Here is a 23619-nt window from a genome sequence, read left to right as displayed (position 1 = left end):
CGGTATGGAAGATAGGGAGTGGTATGGAAAATGGGAAGGTGTGTGGAAGATAGGTGGAGGATGATGGAAGGCAATGAGTGGTCGAGTTTAGTTGAACGCGTCTATAAAATATATCTTTTTCACAAGATACTGAAACATCTGAGGCTTCTACAGGCGTCACTTACCCAGATTTCATTGATATCACACTCCAAGAAGTTTACTTCTCGGATATATAAGAACAGGTTCTCCAGTTTTCTCCTCGTCATAATTGTCAATGTTGCAAAGACGGACAACTGATACATGGCGATGAGCTATAATTAATCGCTAAGCTCCCCTTCAAATCATAACTTATGGCCAAATATAATGAGGTACTTAGATATTCTGATGCGTCAAATTTATTGAGAGTACACTGTCAGTGTTACCATTGGTCTAGATGACACTGACGGCTCTTGGAAAGGGGCTTCAGTATATGTTGAGAACAATATTCGTATGTTTAACATCATAACAGATAAAATAGGAATACAAAATTGAATTTCCATTCCTTATCCATCTCTCTCTCTCTCTCTCTCTCTCTCTCTCTCTCTCTCTCTCTCTCTCTCTCTCTCTCTCTCTCTCTCTCTCTCTCTCTCTCTCTCTCTCTCTCTCTCTCTCTCTCTCTCTCTCTCTCTAAATATATATCCCTGAGTATATATGTCTCTACGTTTCTCAATATACATATATATTGAGAGACGATATATATATATATATATATATATATATATATATATATATATATATATATATATATATATATATATATATATATATATATATATATATATATATATATATATATATATATATATATATATATATATATATATATATATATATGACAATGTCAGACCACGGAGGAAAAATGAAACAGGAATTTCCTTAAGGACTTTCGTATATTAAATACATCTTCAGAAGGTCATTTTACAGATCGAGTGATGGGTATAAATAGGCAGGAGAGAGTGGTGAAGTAAGGTGAGGTACAATACTTGGACAACGCAGACGGCCCATTGGCCCATCAGATGCACCCAATTGGCCCATCCGATGTAGCCCAATGGCCCATCTGATACAGCAGACATACAAGCATAATACATAGGTAATTATAACATAAAGAGGTAAATATATACAATAAATTAGTGAGACAAATGTTTTTCAATGATCCTACTTAAATCGCCCTTTAGCTGATCTATTAGAAATGGATCTAAGTTATATAGACCACTGCTAATATTCAAATTACTTTCTTTGGTGATCTGTATCAAAGCAGATTCAATTATGTTTCTGTTATAGGTGCTTTTACAATTTGTTATTGAAGAAATCTTCAAATTTAAATCTTCAAATAAAATTTCCCATCATGAACGAAATATAAATTTATCGATTAAAATTTTATTGTTCATGGTCCTATCAAAACACGAAGTTTCTCTGCTTAAGGTAATTATTCTTTGTATTACAAACCAGTGTGAAACCAGTTATTTCAGGGTCCATTAAACTGACCTGTAATTCAAATGTTTTTGACAATCTACGACGCTCGTCCGCGACATCTTAAGGAGTATTGTGAGAAAACCAGATTAACTGTCTAACAAAAATGGCTGCCTGATTAAATATAAGAACAAATTTGCTTAAAATGAAGAAAAAAAATGGGTAAGCTACACATTTAATACAAGGAGAGTTCAAGGGTTGACGTCTTCCTGCAGTGGGTGTGGCTTTTGGCCTTGGCACTCTCTCTAGTCACCTTTCTCTTTCTCGGTCTCAACAACTTCCCTTCTCTCGCTCAGACAGCCTCAGAAATAACCAGTTGCCCTTCTAACACTAACTGAGCATCATCACCCATCAGATTCATACTGACTCAACTTCAGCATGCTCCAGTGTTCCATCTTTCTCCTTCAGGCACTCCTCCTCTGCCTGATCGCTGTGGCCGCCGCCGCCCCAGAGAAAGACGCCTACCCTCTGGTGGACGAAAGAACTAACCTTGGAGAGGGACACTTTTTTTACAAATATGAAACCAGCAACGGAATCTCCGTCCAAAAGACTGGCACCCCGGGCGTCGAGGGCCAGAGCAACATGCATGGCTCCTTCAGGTGATTATCACATCTCAATAGTTAAGAGCACTTAACTATTGAACATTTCTAGTAATAAACAAGATTCCTTCCCCAGGTTCACTCTCCCCGACGGTACCATCGCCGAGGTCCGCTACATCGCCGACGAGAACGGCTACCAGCCGAAGATTTCCCTCATCCCAACACCCCGCCCGCTCTCCGCCCTCGATTTTGCCTTTCGGGCTATCGTCGTCGAAGACCGTCCCAGCAAGAACACCGCTGTCATTCGCAGTCCTGTATAGAGTGCGCTGACTGGCGAGCATAGCTTCGGGCTCATCTCATGCCCACAAACACCTACGGTACACAGTTTTTCTTACTTGGGAGAAAAATACTTCCTCATATTATTTAATTAGAATGCAATAAATGTTTGGCAGTCTCCAGGACGATAACAAGGAATATTGTTTTAATAGTCCTGATATAAAATATTGGCATCAAGGAAATATTACTTACAAAAGCACAACAAGGATTTTTAAAGGTAATTTAAATATTTCATATAATGGAACTATCCGAGGAGAGGTTGCTGGAACCATCCGGTTGGAGGTTGCTGGAACCATCCGGGTGGAGGTTGCTGGAACCATCCGGGTGGTGGTCGCTGGAACCATCCGGGTGGTGGTCGCTGGAACCATCCGGTTGGATGGTCGCTGGAACCATCCGGGTGGTAGGTCGCTGGAACCATCCGGGTGGAGGTTGCTGGAACCATCCGGGTGCTGGTCGCTGGAACCATCCGGTTGGAGGTTGCTGGAACCATCCGGGTGGGGGGTCGCTGGAACCATCCGGGTGGAGGTTGCTGGAATCATCCGATTGGAGGTTGCTGGAACCATCCGGGTGGTGGTCGCTGGAACCATCCGGGTGGTAGTTGCTGGAACCATCCGGGTGGAGGTTGCTGGTACCATCCAGGTGGTGGTCGCTGGAACCATCAGTTGGCACTTTGATGGAACCATCAGGGAGCAGGTAGGACATTCCCTCTGCCTCTAAGGTTGCATCTATCCTAAAAGTTTGGTAACATCTGCCCGATGTACTCTATTGCAACCTCTGCCTGTGGCTGACAGTGGCAACATGTTCATGGGGTACACGGAGGCAATGTTTTCCTGGTGCATGCCGTGCCAACATCTTCCCTGGAAGGATGGTGGCAACATCTTCCTGGGGTAGACAGTGACAACATCTTCCTGGGGTAGACAGTGACAACATCTTCCTGGGGTAGACAGTGGCAACATCTTCCTGGGGTAGACAGTGGCAACATCTTCCTGGGGTAGACAGTGACAACATCTTCCTGGGGTAGAGGGTAGCAACATCTTCCTATGGCAAACTGTTGGAACATCTACCAGAGGAAGATGCCAACATCTGCCTGATTCAGATTGCTGTAACATTTACTCTGGTAAAAATTAAAATAGTAACCAGTGGTAGGCGGTTGCAACATCTACGTAGAGAAGGAAGCGGCAGGGATCAAACGCAGCAGAGAAAGCTTAAACGATGCTCACGACTAGACTGCATGATCCCCCCTCCCCCCCCCACTAGATCACCGTGATGACGAAAGGCATGAAGCTTAAGTCTGTGGATCAAATTTTGTTTCAGAAGCGACCATTAAGCTGATGTTCCCGAGGTTCTTTCTCTGGCCCAACGTCGTGGACATCCGGAAAACTGTTGAATAGACAAACCCCGTCGCACAGCATCCATCAGCTTGACATTGGAGAAACTTTATTAAAAAGCATTATCAGTTCAGCAGTATTCTCACAACAAATTGGTTTTCAACAGACTCAAATAATACTGCACAGATGGCTCCAGTATCACAATGTACCCCGGCCCACAGATGGCTTCAACATCACAATGTACCCTGGCCCACAGATGGCTCTAGCACCACAATGTACCCTGGCCCACAGATGGCTCCAGCACCATAATGTACCCTGGCCCACAGATGGCTCTAGCACCACAATGTGCCCTAGACTACAGATGGCTCCTTCATCACAGTTTAAACTGTCTCACAGATGGCTCCTTCATCACAGTATACACTATCTCACAGATGGGATTAGCATGCCTCAGTACCTAAAAATTACCATATCATAATTCCGATAAAGAATACACCAGCAGAAGAACCTCAGAGAAACACTCGATAATGGAAGACTAACATGAACTGAAGGAAGAAACTACCTTGGATTCTACAACTTACACTTGAAATATCTTTATCTGTGTAGTCTTGAAGAAAACTTGGAAAATAGTTAAAAAGCAGAAAGAGAGCTGAGAAAGAGAGAGAGAGAGAGAGAGAGAGAGAGAGAGAGAGAGAGAGAGAGAGAGAGAGAGAGAGAGAGAGAGAGAGAGAGAGAGAGAGAGAGAGAGAGAGAGAGAGAGAGAGAGAGAGAGAGAGAGAGAGAGAGAGAGAGAGAGAGAGAGAGAGAGAGAGAGAGAGAGAGAAGGGGGGGGGAAGAAAGAAACAGATAGAGACAGAGATTGAGAAAGAGAGGGAGAGAAACAGACACGTAGGAAGGGATTGATAAAAGCATTTGTTCAATTAGAATAACCTCTCTTCGAATGCAAGTTAACGCGAGAGAAGCCAGATCAAAATAGAACGACAAATATTACTCTTTGTTGTGTAAGGAAAGCATTTCCCGGCTAACGAGCGTATCTCTTCCTTTACGAGCTTGAGGTCAGACAGATGCTATCTGTACCCCGAAGATGAAGCAGACAAGTCCACGAGGAAAGTGACGAAAGTGAGAGAGGTGAGGTGGTAGAAGAGAGGGAATTTGAGACAGGATAGAGACAGAGAAAAGTAGAAACACACACACACATATATATAAATATATATATGTGTGTGTCTGTGTATATATATATGTGTGTGTGTGTGTCGTGCCTAGTAGCCAGAACGCACTTCTCGGCCTACTATGCAAGGCCCAATTTGCCTAATAGGTCGAGTGATTTTTTTAATTTTCAATCAAATGTTTCCAGTTCGTTTATTTTAAATATTTTTAGTATATTATGTTAAGAACATAAATTATTGATTTAGTTATGTTAGTTTAAGTTAGGTTAAGATAGGTTAGGTTGGGTAGGTTAGGTTCGGTCATATATCTCCATTCCATATTGCCTTGCACAAGGTTTATCTTGCATAATTACAGCTATTCCTTTGTAATGGGTAAAAGATGTTACCTATTACATAATCACGTCTGCCTCCTAATAAATGACTTTGGGTATCCGTAATATACACTGTTAATCTGTTGTCATAAGCATATTTGATAAATTTGCATCCATTATCATTGTTAGTACTGTCTCCCAGCGTAATATGTCTAGAATTAAAATCTCCTATGTATATTGCCCCATGATTGTCTAGATCTGGGAGCAATGACATTATTAAGAGGAGCCTTACCACAGCCGGTTGTCCAGTAGAGAGAGAGATAACATCGTTACCCAATACCCCGCAATTCTGATGAGCCTGTCGGTCGCCCAGATGGGATCACGATGAACCCCTGGAAGAATGGTAGACAGTTGGTGAGGGACTACACTTGCGTTTCAACTTTAGCCAAAACCTATGTTGACTTCAATGTTGCACAGCTAGGCGGTGCTGTCAATCACCGGGAAGCAGCCAAGTCTCGTAAATACAGAGATCTTGATCACCACTACAATTTTGTCCCCATTGGGTATCATAATTCAACCATTTCATTTGATTTTCAAATGTCAGCATTAATTCAGAATTAGTCACCACACAAGAAATTGAGAGCAACTATGGCTGACTGCCCCTGAAAATCACACTACACATAAAATGAAACACACAATATATGACAACTTTACAGTTTACTCATCAAGTTCGCAGAGACTAAGTTTTGTAGAGAGGAGGGGAGGTGGTACGGCTGACAGAGTCCCCACCCGGCCAAGTAACAAAAGGTGTTACTTTTGAATTCTTAGGGCCGATAACCTGGCGCCACTGATATCCTGTGTGACTGACTGCCATTGTATGTGAAATAAATGGCATATAAATATAATTTATTGAACAATTTCCCTTGGAACTCTATCAACCATTTGGATAGCAACGAAATAATCAATTACTGCTGGGGAAATGGGTGTGATTAAAAAGGATTCGAATCTAGACCAAAAGTGTACGACAAACGTTGGGGCAAGGATGCAACGAGCAGTGTTGTTGGAGATGGCCGTATGGAAGAGATGGTATGATGTGAACTCAGACAGCGTTGGTTGATAGACCAACATGTAGCAGGAGAAAACGTCTAAGGCATTAGTCATACCGGATAAACAAATACAGCAATGCAAACATTATATTTATTGAACATTTATGATAACGTCGAGTGAGTCTAGTGTTTTGTGTGATGGAGTACAGACAGGAAGGTCAACTTCGTGTTTATTTATCGAAGGTGATACCCTGGCGGCGTTGTTCTTCGGCGACGCGGATCTGCTCGATGGCGTGGGCGGGGAGAGGGTGGGGCGTAGGGATCAGCGGAGACTCAGGCCTGTAGCCTAGCTCGTCGGCGACATAGCGGACCTCAGCGACGGTGCCGTCAGGGAGTCTGAACCTGAGGTATGAATATTGTTACAATAATTTTTGTTGAATTATATATATACAGTTAATGACAATTAAATCAGTTATTATATATAATGTTTCTAAATCCTAAATTTGTTACTCACCTGAAGGCGCCCTGCATGTTGCTCTGGCCCTCGGAGCCCGGGGTTCCGGTCTTCTGGGCGGCTATTCCGTTGCTGGTTTCAAAGTTGTAATAGAAGTTTCCGTCTCCGGAGTCACTTCGCTCGTCCAGCACGATCACAGCGTCTTTTTCTGATTGCTGAGGAGCGGCAGCGGCCACGACCACCAGGCTGATCAGGAGTGTCTGAAAAGAGAAGGTCTGAAATATAAAGAATGCCTCAAGCTGAGAAGACTGTGTAGAGATGCGAAGGTACTGAGTACCGACCCTGTGAAGAAGATAGAAGGGAAGCTCTTACGCAATAGCTCTTTAGTCCAGGTTATAAACCCTATGACGAAGTGTGTGCAATATTTCGAGACTGTTAGATTCTGTTTTTGTTTGCTCTTTCGCCTCAATTTCTCTTAACAGCGTATTTTTTTTTTCCATTACTATTATAACAATAATTTTTTTTACATATTTCCGTTGTTCATTCGGGTACTTATTTTTCATCTGTCCACTTATTCTTATATTCAAAGATAAAAAATCTATTTATGTGGGATCATGTCATCCCTGTTTTTTCTCTTCTAGTAATGCGACGTTTAATTCTCTCGGCCTTTTCATCGTAATTCTTATATAACAGTTCTGAACATTCACCAACATCTTCCCGTGTTCAATCTAAAAAATGACACCACACGAGTGGTGTATATTACATAAATAATCTAATATGAATTCTGAACTACAGGCTTGTTGTTATGCATAAGAGAATGTCTTATGCTGGCAAGGCATGTATACATGTAGCTCATTACATTTGTTTGATGAGGTCTTCTTTTGACACATTCAAGTCTACTTCTAACCGGAAGTCGATTTCTCAGTATGAATGCATAAGAGTTTTATATTCCATATGAAATATGGAATATTCATATTCCATATGAAACCTTGTATCCAGTCTCGTGTTTGCTATCACCAACTAGTGTATGTTAAGTGTCGTAATACTCACAAGCTTCATGTTGTAGGTGTGAAGTCCAGCTGAGGATACCTCCCAGCTGCCCGAGACGTCCTTTATATACCCCCACCCGTGACTGAACACAAGGGCGGGGAAACGCGACCTCACCTGGTCACGATCCGAACGCGTTTTTATGTCTGTTTCAAAACTTATATCCCATGTCACACAAGTGGTCAGGAAAGAACTGATTAGCCAAGAAGCCGAGTATATATATACATATATATATATATATATATATATATATATATATATATATATATATATATATATATATATATATATATAATATATATATATATATATATATATATATATATATATATATATATATATATATATATATATATATATATATATGTCGTACCTAGTAGCCAGAACTCACTTCTATGCCTACTACGCAAGGCCCGATTTGCCTTATAAGCCAAGTTTTCATGAATTAATTGTTTTTCGACTACCTAACCTACCTAACCTAACCTAACCTAACTTTTTCCGCTACCTAACCTAACCTAACCTATAAAGATAGGTTAGGTTAGGTTAGGTAGGGTTGGTTATGTTCGGTCATATATCTACGTTAATTTTAACTCCAATAAAAAAAAATTCACCTCATTCGTAATGAAATGGGTAGCTTTATCATTTCATAAGAAAAAAATTAGAGAAAATATATTAATTCAGGAAAACTTTGCTTATTAGGCAAATCGGGCCTTGCATAGTAGGCATAGAAGTGAGTTCTGGCTACTAGGTACGACATATATATATATATATATATATATATATATATATATATATATATATATATATATATATATATATATATATATATATATATATTGGTAGCAGTCTTTCTTCTAAATTTATGTTGTTAAATATGACCGAAAAAGTAAGATTAATAATTCTAACACGAATTTTCTCAATATTTCTCATGTTTCTTTTTACTGTCGATGGTAATTGAAAAATCAGTTCTCCGAAATTCATTTTTATTTCTTAGTCTGACGCGACGCTTGAACGCGTTTCGTAATAACTTATTACATTTTCAAAGACTTTAGCTTGCACACACAACTGTAATCTGAAAACACTAAACAGAGTCAGCAAATCCGTCATACTTAAACTCACATTTGGGTGAGGTGATATGGTGCAACAGTTTTGGATGAGGTGAACAAACTTTTGACAAATACAAGACAACACGAAACTGTGGATATTAATTGGATATGAGAGCATAAGAATGGAAGTAACTGCAGAGGACCTATTGGCCCATACTTCCTCTTGCTGCTTCTATATTGGTTCGGAGTCTTGAAGTCGGTAGAATATAGTTGTACATTAATTGGCTGTTGCTTGCTGGTGTTGTCTTTTTGATGTGTAGTGCCTCGCAAATGTCGAGCCGCCTGCTATCGCTGTACATAACGATGATTTCTGTGTTGTTTGTTAAGACTTCTCTGGTGATGGTCTGATTGTGAGAGGAGATTATATGTTCCTTGATGGCGCCCTGTTGCTTATGCATTGTTAGTAGCCTGGAAAGAGACGTTGTTGTCTTGTCTATATACTGAGTTCTTTGGGGCTTACAGTCCCCAAGTGGGCATTTGATGGTATAGACGACGTTGGTTTCCTTCAAGGCGTTCTGCTTTATGTCTGGAGAGTTTTTCATGAGTAGATTGACCGTTTTTTTTTGGGGTTTTAAAGTAAATCGTCAATTGTATTTTTTTATTTTTGTCTGTAGGGATAACGTTCCTATCAACAATATCTTTCAGGACCCTTTCCTCCGTTTTATGAACCGTCAAAGAGAAGTTCCTGTAAAATAGTCTAATAGAGGGTACATGTGTTGTGTTAGTTGATTCTTCAGAGGTTGCATGGCGTTTCACCTTTCTTTTTATGATGTCTTCAACAAAACTATTAGAGAAGTCGTTATTGACTAGGACCTGCTTTACCCTACAGAGTTCTTCATCAACTTGCTTCCATCCAGAGCTGTGGCTGAGAGCACGGTCGACGTAAGCGTTGACAACACTCCTCTTGTACCTATCTGGGCAGTCACTATTGGCATTGAGGCACATTCCTATGTTTGTTTCCTTAGTATAAACTGCAGTGTGGAAGCCTCCGCTCCTTTCCATGACTGTTACATCTAGAAAGGGCAGCTTTCTATCCTTCTCCATCTCGTGAGTGAAACTCAACACAAAATTCCGCTCAAATGCCTCCTTCAGCTCCTGCAGATGTCTGGCATCAGATACCTGCGTAAAAATGTCGTCAACATACCTGCAGTATATGGCGGGTTTCAAGTCCATGTCAACTAAGACCTTCAGCTCAATGGTACCCATGTAGTAGTTCGCAAAAAAGCCACCTAGGGGAGAACCCATGGCGACCCCATCTACTTGCTTATACATGTGCTCATCTGGGCTCAAGAAGGGTGCCTCTTTAGTGCAAGCTTGGAGTAGTTTCCTAAGTATGTTTTCTGGTATGTCAAGAGGAGTACAAGCCGGATCTCGATACACTCTGTCCGCAATCATCCCGATTGTTTCATCCTATCCATCACTCTGTCTATCACTCTATGCATCTGCTTTTTAATATATGTAGCCTTCTATCCATTAATCAATCTATGCATCTGTCAATCAAGCTATCCATCTTCCTATGCATATATCTCTCCATGTATCCATACATCATTACATCCATCCATCTATCCTTTTATCTACCCATTTATCTATTAATCTATCCCTGAATCCATATATTTACCCACCTTTCCACCTATATTTATTTCTGTCAATCCATCTGTGCATGCATCCATCTATCTATCCATGGATCTGTTTATCGCTCTCTCCATGCATCTGTACATCTATCAATTTGTCTATAAATCTATTTTTCCTTCCATCAATCCAAATATCTAACCATAATCATTCTATCTATCCATATATCCATTCATATATTCGTCCATCTACTCGGCTATCTATCCATCTACTCATCTATCTATCCATCTGTCTATTTATCCTTCCAACTATCTATTTATCCATCCATCTATCTATCCATCTACCTGTTCTTCTATCTATATAGCCTTCAATCTATTAGTCTCCATCAATTAGTCCTTCAATCTTTCTATCTGTTCATCTTGCAATCCATCTATATATCCACCCATCTGTCTGTCTCTGTCTCTCTCTTATAAAAAAAACTGGAAGAGTACCCGGCATTGCCTGGATCTGCCTGTCTCTCATCTATCAATCTGTTCAACTATCCATCTCTTCATCCATCTATATTACCATCTATATATCAATTCATCTATCCATCCATCGACCAATCTATGCGTCCGTTTATCTATAGCCATCAATTTAACCTTCTATTTATCCACCTGTTTATTCATCTATCCATGCATCTACCCACTTATCCACCTATGAATCTATATTTTTATTATCCATCTATTTATCATTCTCTTTATCCATCCATTCATTTAACTATCTCTCCATCCATGAATCCACCTATCTGTCCATCCATCCATCTATCTGTCAATTCATCTACTCATATCTCACCGGCATGATTTTCTTACAGAATATAATAGTTTCCCCATTCCGAATTTGTGATTAGGTTCAATTTTTTATGGGTTAGGAGGTTAATTTCAAAATATAAGTTATGTGTTTTATGTTGATTAGTGTTCTAATATGTTGTAAACATCTAGAGCAGTCACTTGAACCATAACGGATAAACAAATACATAAATATAAACATTATATTTATTGAAAAATTGTGATAACGTCGAGTTAGTGTAGTGTCTAAAGTACACGCTGGAAGTTCGAGAAATAGGTCGTCCTTGTGTTTATTTATCGAATGTGATGCCCTTGCGGCGTTGTTCTTCAGCGACGCGGATCTGCTCGATGGCGTGGGCGGGGAGAGGGTGGGGCGTGGGGATCAGTGGAGACTCGGCGCGGTAGCCGAGCTCGTCGGCGACGTAGACGACCTCAGCGACGGTCCCGTCGGGGAGTCTGAACCTGTGGTATGAATATTATTAATTATAATACTTTTGCTGAATTATATATTTACAGTCAATAAATATTTAATCAATTAATGTCTAATGTTTCTAAATGCAAAATTTGTTGCTCACCTGAAGGAGCCCTGCATGTTGCTCTGGCCCTCGGAGCCCGGGGTTCCGGTCTTCTGGGCGGCTATTCCGTTGCTGGTTTCAAAGTTGTAATAGAAGTTTCCGTCTCCGGAGTCACTTCGCTCGTCCAGCACGATCACAGCGTCTTTTTCTGATTGCTGAGGAGCGGCAGCGGCCACGACCACCAGGCTGATCAGGAGTGTCTGAATGTAGGAAGAGGCGTTCATGAGTGCTGAAGCTGAATCAGTCAAAGAGGAGCCTGACGTCTTTGCTAAATATTTCCAATACTAGGCAACAAAGTGCCTAGTATAAGAAATTTGATATTATTTGACGAAATCCATCGGAGCCGTAATGAGGATTTGAACCTATGCGCTGACAACCAAAACGCACCCTCTAGACGACTTCGCCAGGACATGGGCAAAAGATATGCCTACGACATGAGCAAATGAATGGCCTACGACAAAGGTAAATGCCATAGAGTAGGCTTCTAGAACATGCGTCTGGAAACACCCAGCCCATAGGTACGATTGCTTATCACCACTCCTGTGGATTTCCTAATTGTATGTATCACGTTAGTGTGCTTTCTCTCTGTATAGATAATATTTTTACCTGGCGCTCTCATTAAACATTCTATGAATATTATCATTTATGAATATTAGGATTAATGCTCGACAGTTTATTAAGATATGGGCAACACTTGTGACAATTAACATTAAACATAACGAGAAAATCCAGGAAGGTTAAAAACGAATCTCCATTATAAGTGTTTCACAACAAACTCATCACGAGAACACAGGGTCATTACATTATAATAGTTATTCCTGTCTTGTTGAGTGAATTTAAGGACCATGAGCTTACAGGTTAATTGTAGTTTTTCACGAGTAAAGTTTAGTTGCATTAATACATGCACGACTTTTTTTAAATGTTAAGTACAAATAAACTTAAATCTAAGAAGAAATTCGCATGATTGTGTAAAGTTTGCAGCGAGTTCAATGCTCTCTACTGCTCTGTCTGAGCCAGAACTCACGAGCTTCATGTTGTCGGTGTGAGGACCAGCTGAGAATACTTTTCAGCTGCCCGGAACGAGTTATATATACCCCCCTCCAGTGACTGAACACAAGGGCGGAAAACTCGACCTCGCCTCGTGATGATCTGAACCGGTTTTTATTTCTGTGTCAAAACATATTTAACATGACACCCAACAGAATAAGAGACAGATGATCAACCAAGTGGCCGGTTTCTTTTGGTTCTTTGAAATGAAGGAAGTATGTCTCCTACATAATCTATATATATACATATATATATATATATATATATATATATATATATATATATATATATATATATATATATATATATATATATATATATATATATATATATATATGACAATGTCAGGCCACGGAGGAAAAATGAAACAGGAATTTCCTTAAGTACTTTCGTATATTAAATACATCTTCAGAAGAACTTTATATATATATATATATATATATATATATATATATATATATATATATATATATATATATATATATATATATATATATATATGTATATATATATATATATTTATATATATATACCTATATATTCAGTTTTGAATATATTAAGTTTTCAGTTGCATATTGTCCTGGGGACCATTCAGGCTTGTTCGCATACCTATATATATGTTGTTGAACATGATCGAAAAGGTAAGATTAATAATTCTAACACGAATTTTCTCAACATTTCTTATGTCTCTTTTCACTGTCGATGGTAATTAAAAAATCAATTCTCCAAAATTCATTTTTATTTCTAGTCAGACGCCTGAACGCGTTTCGTAATAACTTATTACATTTTCATAGACTTTAGTTTACAGACACAACTGTAACTTGTAAACACGCAAAATACATCCATACTTATACTCGCATTTGGGTAAGGTGATATGGTACAACAATTTTGGGTGAGATGATTGACATTTATACATGATAGAACACGAACCAATGGGCATAAAAACATAAGAATGGTAGTAATAGCAGAAGGCCTATTGGCCCATGATGCTTCCTCTTAATGCTTCAATATTGGTGCGGAGTCTTGAAGTGGGTAGAATATAGTTGTGTATTAATTGGCTGTTGATTGCTGGTGTTGACTTTTTGATGTGTAGTGCATCGCAGATGTCGTGCCTCCTACTGTCGCTGTATCTATCGAGGACTTCTGTGTTGTTTGTTAGATTTCTTTGGTGATATTCTGGTTGTGGGAAGAGATTATATGTTCCTTGATGGAGCCCTGTTGTTTATGCATTGTTAATCGCCTGGAAAGTGACGTTGTTGTCATGCCTGTATTCTAAGTTCTTTGGGGCTTACAGTCCCCAAGGGGCATCTGAAGGCAAAGACGACGTTGGTTTCCTTCACAGCGTTCTGCTTGGTGTCTGGAGAGTTTTTCATGAGTAGGTTGGCCGTTTTTTTGGTTTTATAGTAAATCGTCAATTGATTTTTCTGATTTTTGTCTGTAGGGATAACGTTCCTATCAACAATATCTTTCAGGACCCTTTCCTCCGTTTTATGAGCCGTTGAAAAGAAGTTCTAGTAAAGTAGTCTAATAGGGGGTACACGTGTTGTGTTAGTTGACTCCTCAGAGGTTGCATGCGTTTTACCTTTCATTTTGTGATGTCTTCAACAAAACCGTTAGAGAAGCCGTTGTTGACTTGGACCTGCCTTACCCTACAGAGTTCTTCATCGACTTGCTTCCATCCAGAGCTGTGGCTGAGAGCACGGTCGACGTAAGCGTTGACAACACTCCTCTTGTACCTGCTTGGGCAGTCACTATTGGCATTGAGGCACATGCCTATGTTTGTTTCCTTAGTGTATATTGCAGTGTGGAAGCCTCCGCTCCTTTCCGTGACCGTTACATATAGAAAGGGCAGCTTCCCATCCTTCTCCATCTCGTAAGTATCGTAACTATCTAAGTAACATCTCGTAACTATTATCTAAGCCAGCATTTTTACAGATCGAGAATCATTCTTCACACGAATCCGATTTTAATATTTTGTACACTTGCACGAATGGCCAGTCAGAGTTGCAAATAATGGAATCTCTGTATATCAGGGAGCTGGGGAGTCTGCTAAATAATAATGCACCAGCTGTCCAATTGTAAATTTCATCAAAGTTTCGGTTCTATTTGTTACATTACCAGTCCACAATTTGTTACATTTGTTACACCTCCAGTCTCCGTGGTGTAGTGGTAAGACACTCACCTGGCTTTCCGCGAGCGCTCTGTCATGGGTTCGTATCCTGGCTGGGGAGGATTTACTGGGTGCAAATCCTTAACTGAAGCCTCTGTTCAACTCAACAGTAAAATGGGTACTTGGTTGTAACAACGATTCTTCATGGGGGATCGTATTCCAGGGACCTGCCCGAAACGCTACGTGTACTAGTGGTTGTACAAGAATGTAACAACTCTTGTATATATCTAACCAAAAAAAAATGAATACTTCATTATGTATATATTTCTTAGTATACCCTTCATTGAGGCTTTGGTGCTCATTTTCAGTGGTCATATACTTTTACCTACACAATTGAGATACTCAGTAAAATGCTTTTTGGTTTTTACTGTATCATATTGTTTTATTATTATTATTATTTGTGCAAATAGATTCTATAACATTGTGCAAATGTTCTATAAAATTTAAATTTTTATTTGTATAAGATTTTTACATATTTTACATTATTATTTATAATTTTGAGTTATTATTTGGTATCGCTTCGAATTATTATCAAATTTTCATTCGACAAAGTTACGTAAGTTATGTTTTGTTCTTCATTATAATGATTTATTTTTTTATTTTTTTAATCTCTGTATGTTTGTAATCTTGTTAAGTATAAAATCTTGGTTTTGCTGGATAGCTTTTAATATAACACTTTTATACTTTAGATCTGATGATAAATATGGGATGTATTCGAAACTTTATGGATTATAATTTAAGATGTTTGTCACGTCAATGAATTTTAATTTCAAGAAAAACAGTAGGACGATTGACATGGCAAACTTCTTCTTTAATGATTTTTTTATTTAATTATATAATATTGGTAGTTGATTCCCGTTTAGACATGATTCGTTTATTATGAATGCATATTCTATGTTGATTTTCTTGTTTAGGGCTTTTATCCCTCTAATGCTCTTGCATCTTTCTTTAATTGGAAGAAGATTTCTCCGAATGTCATATATATTCAAGTTGACATAAAAAAACAAAAACTAAATGTATAAGGTATTATGCTTATTATAATTTGGAGCTTACAAGATTCATCTCAAATGAGGAATGACAAAACATGAGGAAATCAAGCTTAAATCCAAACTTACATACTCTTGGGCTTAGCAAAGCACACATGTACTAAATTAGGGCTAAGATGGCCTGTATTACATTTAGGATTTCTAGGAGAGGATAGGTTAGGTCTTCTTTTTTAAGTTGCTGTTAAAGTTTCCCATTTGATCAACCTCAGTAATACAAAAATCAACTTTCTCTAGGTCCAACATTATATATTGGTACTTTATTGGTACTTTCGATCAAATAGTCACTATAAGTACTGTCATTTTAGGAGGATGTGCATATATATATATATATATATATATATATGTATATATATATATATATATATATATATATATATATATATATATATATATATATATATATATATATATATATATATATATTGTGACGGTAACGCGTTGGTGTTCGGCTGTTCAAAGTTAGGGGTATGGCCTCGTCACATAGTATTAAAAAAAAATAGAAAATCTGGAACTTTGTCTGTGGTAAGGTAAGGAGAAGACACACAAAACACAAGTAAACTTTAACAATGAAATTTTAATTACGTTAAATAAACAAAACATGAATAAAATGGACAAACAAATTCGTATAATAAAATCAATCAATCAAAATAATAAGAATAATTAAATGACACAATGAAAAGTTACGTTAAGACAAAATAACAAGAAAGCAATATACAAAAAATGAGAGGTGCTGGAATATTGGCTTTAAGCTATCACCTCTCTTAGTACACGTATGCCAAAGCTTACGTCTAGCAGGGAGAAGTGTTAACTGTGAGAAAGCACGGAATATTCTGAGGACTGAGGTCGTGGCGGCCCCAGACATCAAGTAGTATGGGGGGGTGGAGTGCAGTTGCAGCCCGACCGGCGACCAATCAGAGGAGCCGGCAGCAAGACAGGTAGTTTGGCGGTTTGAGTCTGAGCAGGTGTTCTTGGCTGCATACGTTTTGCTCTCTGGCAAACCTTGCTGGTGTTGTTGTCGTTGTTGGACATTTCTTCCATAGTAGTTTTATATATTTGTTGCGACGTATTTTTGGAGGGAAGAGCAGGCTCAATCTCTTGAAGGAGATTATCGTCACAATATATATATATATATATATATATATATAATAGACTAGGAGAGGTAGCCGGGGATAATCTTCCCCCAGCATACGCAAAACGTTTATCTATCGTTTTTGATTGGTTGTTGAAAGGTAACACTGTATATAAATTTGAGCATTTATCGCTTAAAACACTTTAATTTCGGTCAACCAAATCCTTGACCTTTTAACACTCAGCCAAATGACGTTTTAATAATGTTTAAATACAATTATTTAATGTTTGTGTGCGTTAGTGTGCACTTGTGTGTGTTTGAGTGTATGTATTTGCGTATATGAATGTTTGAGGTGATTGTATATATGTACTCAAGTGTCAGGTGGTGTGTACCGCTAATTGTCAGATGATCGTGGCCAAAAATCAGTATTGTTTGAAACCCTGATTTTGGCTTAGGTGGGATACGTGGCATTTCCTGGGGTCTCTCTCATCTGTCCATCAATCCATCTATTTCTCTATCCATCCATCATTCTATCCTGCATTTCATTTTCATCAGCAGAAAGAAGCTTTCTGTCTGTCCATATATCCATATAAGTATCCATCTATATATATATATATATATATATATATATATATATATATATATATATATATATATATATATATATATATATATATCCATTTACCAAATATATATCGATCTAGCTACATATTTATGCATCTATCCATATATATATCCATCTATCTTTCTGTTTATATATCTCTCAGTTTATCCATTCATCTACTCATATGTCAATCCAAATATCTATCAATTTGTGTATTCCGTCTATCCATCTAAACATTCACCTATAAATAGTTAAAGGCATAGGGAGAGTGGGGGAGAAGAGAGTGGAAATTAAGAGATAATGAGGAGAGAGAGGTAGGGGGAGGGAAGAAGAGAGGGAGGGAGAGAGTGAGTGAGAGAATGAGTGAGAGAGTGTGAGTGAGAGAGAGAGTGTGAGTGATAGTGAGTGTGAGAAAGAGAGAGAGGGAGGGAGGGAGAGAGGGGGAAGGAGGGAGGAAAGAGAGAGAGGGGAGGTATAGAGTTGGAGGGAGAGATGAAGAAGGAGAAAGAAGTATAAGAGCGAGTGAAAGATATTGAGAGTGCCACGGGAGACATTTCCCGTCACGCAGGGTGCAGTCGCACCTCCACAGATCTCCAGTATCAGCTCTTGATACTGGTAATGGCTCAAAAGGGCCACCACTTACAGGCTATTCATGCCCGTGCCACCTCTTGGGTGGCTTCATCTTCATCTTAACACATTCACAAAGGAGACATCTCCCGTCATGCAGGGTGCATTCGCACCTCCACAGATCTCCAGTATCAGCTCTTGATACTGGTAATGGCTCAAAAGGGCCACCACTTACGGGCTATTCATGCCCGTGCCACCTTTTGGGTGGCTTAATCTTCATCAATCAATCGAGAGTGCGAAAGGGAGAGAGACTAGAACTGGTGTAGCTGTAGCTGCTGCAACCTGTGCTACAGGTGTCCCTGGACAGCAGACTTCATCAATGGAAACCCTCTCTCGTCAATTGAGAAAGTTGTATTGGAGCTGATGTTATGGGCTGAGGGGAGTTGATACGAACTAAGTGTTCAAGAAGTAATTGTTGATATACCAACATGAATTAACAAAAAACGTCAAATAAATCAAGTAAACTATACCGGATAAACAAATACAGCAATGCAAATATTATATTTATTTTTCATTTATAAAAACGTTCGGGAAGTCTAGTTTTAAAAATAACAAAAGTATGTCAACAGGAAGGTCGTCCTCGTGTTTATTTATCGAAGGTGATGCCCTGGCGGCGTTGTTCTTCAGCGACGCGGATCTGCTCGATGGCGTGGGCGGGGAGAGGGTGGGGCGTGGGGATCAGTGGAGACTCGGCGCGGTAGCCGAGCTCGTCGGCGACGTAGCGGACCTCAGCGACGGTCCCGTCGGGGAGTTTGAACCTGTGGTATGAATATTGTTAATCGCATCAGTTTTGTTGTATTATATATATTTACAATCAATAAGTTATATCAATTAGTAGCTTATTTCTTAAATGCAAAATTTGTTGCTCACCTGAAGGAGCCCTGCATGTTGCTCTGGCCCTCGGAGCCCGGGGTTCCGGTCTTCTGGGCGGCTATTCCGTTGCTGGTTTCAAAGTTGTAATAGAAGTTTCCGTCTCCGGAGTCACTTCGCTCGTCCAACACGATCACAGCGTCTTTTTCTGATTGCTGAGGAGCGGCAGCGGCCACGACCACCAGGCTGATCAGGAGTGTCTAAGTGTAGGAAGAGGCGGTCATGAGTGCGGAGGCTGAGTCAGTGATAGAAAGGAAACTGCTGATGAGTGTTGAGGCTGAATGAGTCAAAGAAAAGTGTTACTTCTTTGTTGAAAGTTTCTAGTACTAGGCAACAAAGTCCTCTCTTCTTGGTGCTCTAATTAAACGGATTTCGACGACACTTCTGATAATTAGCATTGAACATAACGAGTTGTTCACCAAGAAGATTCAAAACTCAATTATACTATAAAGTGTGCTTCAAAGCAGACTCATCACGGGAACTCTGAGACATTATACTGCTATAGTCATTCCAGATATTTTGCTGCTGAGACAATTTAAATACCCTGAACTTGCCGGATGAGTATAGTCATCGAGTAAGATTTAGTTGCAGTAATACTTGCATGACCTTTTAAATGCTAAGTTCAAATAAACTAAAATCTAAGAATAAATTAGCATGATTGTATAATATATGCAGCGAGTTCAATGCTCTCTACTGCTCTGTCTGAGCCAGTACTCACAAGCTTCATGTTGTCGGTGTGAGGACCAGCTGAGGATACCTCCCAGCTGCCCGGGACGAGCTATATATACCGCCACCAGTGACTGAACACAAGGGCGAGAGGGCGGGAAACTCGACCTCACCTCTTCACGCTTCGAACCGGTTTTTTTTTTTAACATATTTCCTCTGTCACACAACTGGACAAGAGACAGAGGGCCAGCCAATTGCTTTTCATTCTCTGAAATGGAGGAGCTGTGCTATAAAAAAAAAACTAATTCTTTCCGTCAAATTAATGCTAGTAGTCTGCACATAAACATTTAAGGTACTGTTTTATTCCAAATTATTCTGCTGTAGAATAGTGGCAAACTATGAATAAGTGATCACTGACGATTCATGCATCGTTCGTAAAAGTTCAATGATGTATATAAATCAATATTAATTATAAGAATAAGAAGAGAAAACTCACATTAACAATTTTGAAAATATCAGAGACCTAACAATCTACTTGTAGAAGACGAATTTGAGTTTAAACAGCGCAACAGAAATGTTATAATTCAGTAATATCAAACAGAAGTCAGTAAAACCGGTGTATGTTAATAGGGGTAAGTTAAAAGGATTAAAATCGGCAGTGATCACTTATTGTGGAAGATGTAACTTCCCTTTGGGACGATCCTGAGTGGTGAAGACATATCCATGTGATCACAAATGTATTGATTACCTCACAGTTACAAGGACTAGATGCGATTTAACCTTGTTGTACCCAGTGCCTTCATTAACCTACTTACATTTGAGTACTTTGTCGTATCTGGCCTTGAAGTTGTGAATGGAGGTACCTTGATAATCATAATTCGTTTTTTCAGGGACAATAGGCAGTGTATATATATATATATATAATTACTTTAGGCTTATATCGAGGTCTCCACAAACCAGAACTATTGACCTTTCCCAGGAGTTGGCCCGACAACAATTTCCTTAGCTTCCTGTACATATTTACTGCAAGGTGAACAGGAGAAATTAGGAGAAAGGAAGCGTGCCCAACCATTTGTTCCCTGAGGGTATCGAACCTGGGATCCCCGACTGCGTGTTAAAAACAAAGCCAACTGTTCTACCACGACTTCTTTCAGTACATTCCACTTGTAGACCATTAGCAAATAATTCGAGAATTTCCTTACATTTCTTCACCTTAGTTGCTTCTCTAGCCTCTCTACGTCCTCGTGTCTATTCTCTCCCAAATAATAAAAAGTCTCTCCTTTTCTGCCTTGTCTGTTCCTATACTGTGTTATTTATGATCATATTCCTTCTGTTGCCTAGCTTAGGCCCCACTTAATTCAATCATTTGTCTTATTTTAAAGCTCTGCACTTTTTCAAGTTTATTTCGTAAATGGAATGTCGATACTACGTATTCTAATATTGGCCTCAAATATACTGCATAGATTGCCTGGAGAGACTCGTTATTAGCGTTTTTAAAAAGTGTTCTAACGTTTACTAGCTTCCCATATACTGCTGATATTTCACCAGTTTATATATGCCTCTGGAGTAGATTTATTCTGGTCTGTATCAGTTTTTTTCATATTTATTACCTTACAATTGTCGGGGTTGAACTCTAACAGCTATTTGTCAGTCCACTGTATGACTCTGGCAAGGTCTTCCTTGCCAGAGTCATGATTACTTCCAATATGATTACTCGAAAACACAAATGAAAATTTTGCTCTAAGTAAATAATTACCAAAATGTTAAAAAAAAATTATGTGAATCTGAAAGCTTATAGTACCACATGAAGATTTTCTGCTTGCATATGACTCTCTTTCAGGACCGTAGAGAGTCATGACTATAATATCACTTCTTGGCTTTCCGTCATGCAGGTTTATGTTAATGGAAAAGCTGGAGGTCTTAACCTCCACCTTCCTTATTGAGACTACTCAATAGCAACTGTAGATCTGTAAATCTACAATAGAGATGCAACTGTAGAAGTTGTTGCAGCTCCAACACACCAAATTGGGTGTTGTTGTTGTTCTAGCTCCTTCACACCAAGGTGGGTGTTGTTGTTGTTGTTGCACCTCCAACACACCAAGGTAGGAGTTGTTGTTGTTGTTGCACCTCCAACACACCAAGGTAGGAGTTGTTGTTGTTGTTGTTGTTGTTGTTGTTGCACCTCCAACACACCAAGGTAGGAGTTGTTGTTGTTGTTGCACCTCCAACACACCAAGGTAGGAGTTGTTGTTGTTGTTGTTGTTGTTGTTGTTGTTGCACCTCCAACACACCAAGGTAGGAGTTGTTGTTGTTGTTGCACCTCCAACACACCAAGGTAGGAGTTGTTGTTGTTGTTGCACCTCCAACACACCAAGGTAGGAGTTGTTGTTGTTGTTGTTGCACCTCCAACACACCAAGGTAGGAGTTGTTGTTGTTGTTGTTGCACCTCCAACACACCAAGGTAGGAGTTGTTGTTGTTGTTGTTGTTGCACCTCCAACACACCAAGGTAGGAGTTGTTGTTGTTGTTGCACCTCCAACACACCAAGGTAGGAGTTGTTGTTGTTGTTGCACCTCCAACACACCAAGGTAGGAGTTGTTGTTGTTGTTGTTGTTGTTGTTGCACCTCCAACACACCAACGTGGGTGTTGTTGTTGTTGTTGTTGCAGCTCCTACACACCAAGGTGGGTGTTGTTGTTGACAGTGTTGCAGCTCCTACACACTAACGTGGGTGTTGTTGTTGACAGTGTTGCACCTCCAACACACCAACGTGGGTGTTGTTGTTGTTGTTGTTGTTGCAGCTCCTACACACCAAGGTGGGTGTTGTTGTTGTTGTTGTTGCAGCTCCTACACACCAACGTGGGTGTTGTTGTTGACAGTGTTGCAGCTCCTACACACCAACGTGGGTGTTGTTGTTGACAGTGTTGCAGCTCCTACACACCAACGTGGGTGTTGTTGTTGACAGTGTTGCAGCTCCTATACACCAAGGTGGGTGTTGTTGTTGACAGTGTTGCAGCTCCTACACACCAAGGTGGGTGTTGTTGTTGACAGTGTTGCAGCTCCTACACACCAACGTGGGTGTTGTTGTTGACAGTGTTGCAGCTCCTACACACCAACGTGGGTGTTGTTGTTGACAGTGTTGCAGCTCCTACACACCAACGTGGGTGTTGTTGTTGACAGTGTTGCAGCTCCTACACACCAACGTGGGTGTTGTTGTTGACAGTGTTGCAGCTCCTACACACCAACGTGGGTGTTGTTGTTGACAGTGTTGCAGCTCCTACACACCAACGTGGGTGTTGTTGTTGACAGTGTTGCAGCTCCTATACACCAAGGTGGGTGTTGTTGTTGACAGTGTTGCAGCTCCTACACACCAAGGTGGGTGTTGTTGTTGACAGTGTTGCAGCTCCTACACACCAACGTGGGTGTTGTTGTTGACAGTGTTGCAGCTCCTACACACCAAGGTGGGTGTTGTTGTTGACAGTGTTGCAGCTCCTACACACCAACGTGGGTTGATATGTAATGAAAACTTTTTGCTGTGTTAAATGTGAGTTTTGCAGTAATTACTGTTGTCAGTGTGTAAGTCGATACATTACCTTCTTTTTTAATCTCAATGTTTGTACTGCTTATTTGTATATACATTCTTTAGATGGTTTATATGTTTTCAATGAGTAATATTTTGTGTGATTTGACTGATCATGTATGTAAGGACATTTACTAGTGCCTTGATTACTAT

General features: G+C 39.6%; 4 protein-coding genes and 1 long non-coding RNA gene across 5 annotated transcripts; 1 reads left to right on the top strand and 4 right to left on the bottom strand.

Annotated features, from left to right (window-relative positions):
* Positions 1 to 935: 935 nt before the first annotated feature.
* On the top strand, positions 936 to 2299 carry LOC138355935 (uncharacterized). Its single transcript, XR_011224071.1, has 3 exons — positions 936 to 1108; positions 1897 to 2087; positions 2164 to 2299. It is a non-coding gene; the product is annotated as an uncharacterized lncRNA (long non-coding RNA).
* Positions 2300 to 2594: 295 nt separating this feature from the next.
* Positions 2595 to 3065, bottom strand: LOC138355902 (serine-rich 25 kDa antigen protein-like). The gene has a single exon (XM_069311456.1). The coding sequence runs from the start codon at positions 3063 to 3065 to the stop codon at positions 2595 to 2597; it is 471 nt and encodes a 156-aa protein (XP_069167557.1).
* A 3283-nt stretch (positions 3066 to 6348) lies between these two features.
* Positions 6349 to 7738, bottom strand: LOC123772201 (cuticle protein AM1159-like). Its single transcript, XM_045765265.2, has 3 exons — positions 7716 to 7738; positions 6726 to 6925; positions 6349 to 6613 (listed from the first exon to the last, which is right to left on the bottom strand). The coding sequence occupies exons 1-3, from the start codon at positions 7722 to 7724 to the stop codon at positions 6442 to 6444; spliced, it is 381 nt and encodes a 126-aa protein (XP_045621221.1). The 5' UTR covers positions 7725 to 7738; the 3' UTR covers positions 6349 to 6441.
* A 3714-nt stretch (positions 7739 to 11452) lies between these two features.
* On the bottom strand, positions 11453 to 12830 carry LOC138355779 (cuticle protein AM1159-like). The gene is made up of 3 exons (XM_069311303.1): positions 12814 to 12830; positions 11790 to 11989; positions 11453 to 11676 (listed from the first exon to the last, which is right to left on the bottom strand). Exons 1-3 carry the CDS (start codon positions 12820 to 12822, stop codon positions 11505 to 11507), a joined length of 381 nt encoding a protein of 126 aa, XP_069167404.1. The 5' UTR covers positions 12823 to 12830; the 3' UTR covers positions 11453 to 11504.
* Positions 12831 to 18842: 6012 nt separating this feature from the next.
* On the bottom strand, positions 18843 to 20153 carry LOC123772326 (cuticle protein AM1159-like). Its single transcript, XM_045765417.2, has 3 exons — positions 19941 to 20153; positions 19223 to 19422; positions 18843 to 19110 (listed from the first exon to the last, which is right to left on the bottom strand). Exons 1-3 carry the CDS (start codon positions 19947 to 19949, stop codon positions 18939 to 18941), a joined length of 381 nt encoding a protein of 126 aa, XP_045621373.1. The 5' UTR covers positions 19950 to 20153; the 3' UTR covers positions 18843 to 18938.
* Positions 20154 to 23619: the final 3466 nt, after the last annotated feature.

The sequence above is a fragment of the Procambarus clarkii genome, chromosome 69 (assembly GCF_040958095.1).
Source record: "Procambarus clarkii isolate CNS0578487 chromosome 69, FALCON_Pclarkii_2.0, whole genome shotgun sequence".
Lineage (NCBI taxonomy): Eukaryota > Metazoa > Arthropoda > Malacostraca > Decapoda > Cambaridae > Procambarus > Procambarus clarkii.
The sequence above is the reverse complement of the archived record's forward strand: the minus strand, read 5'-3'. Positions and strand labels throughout refer to the sequence as shown.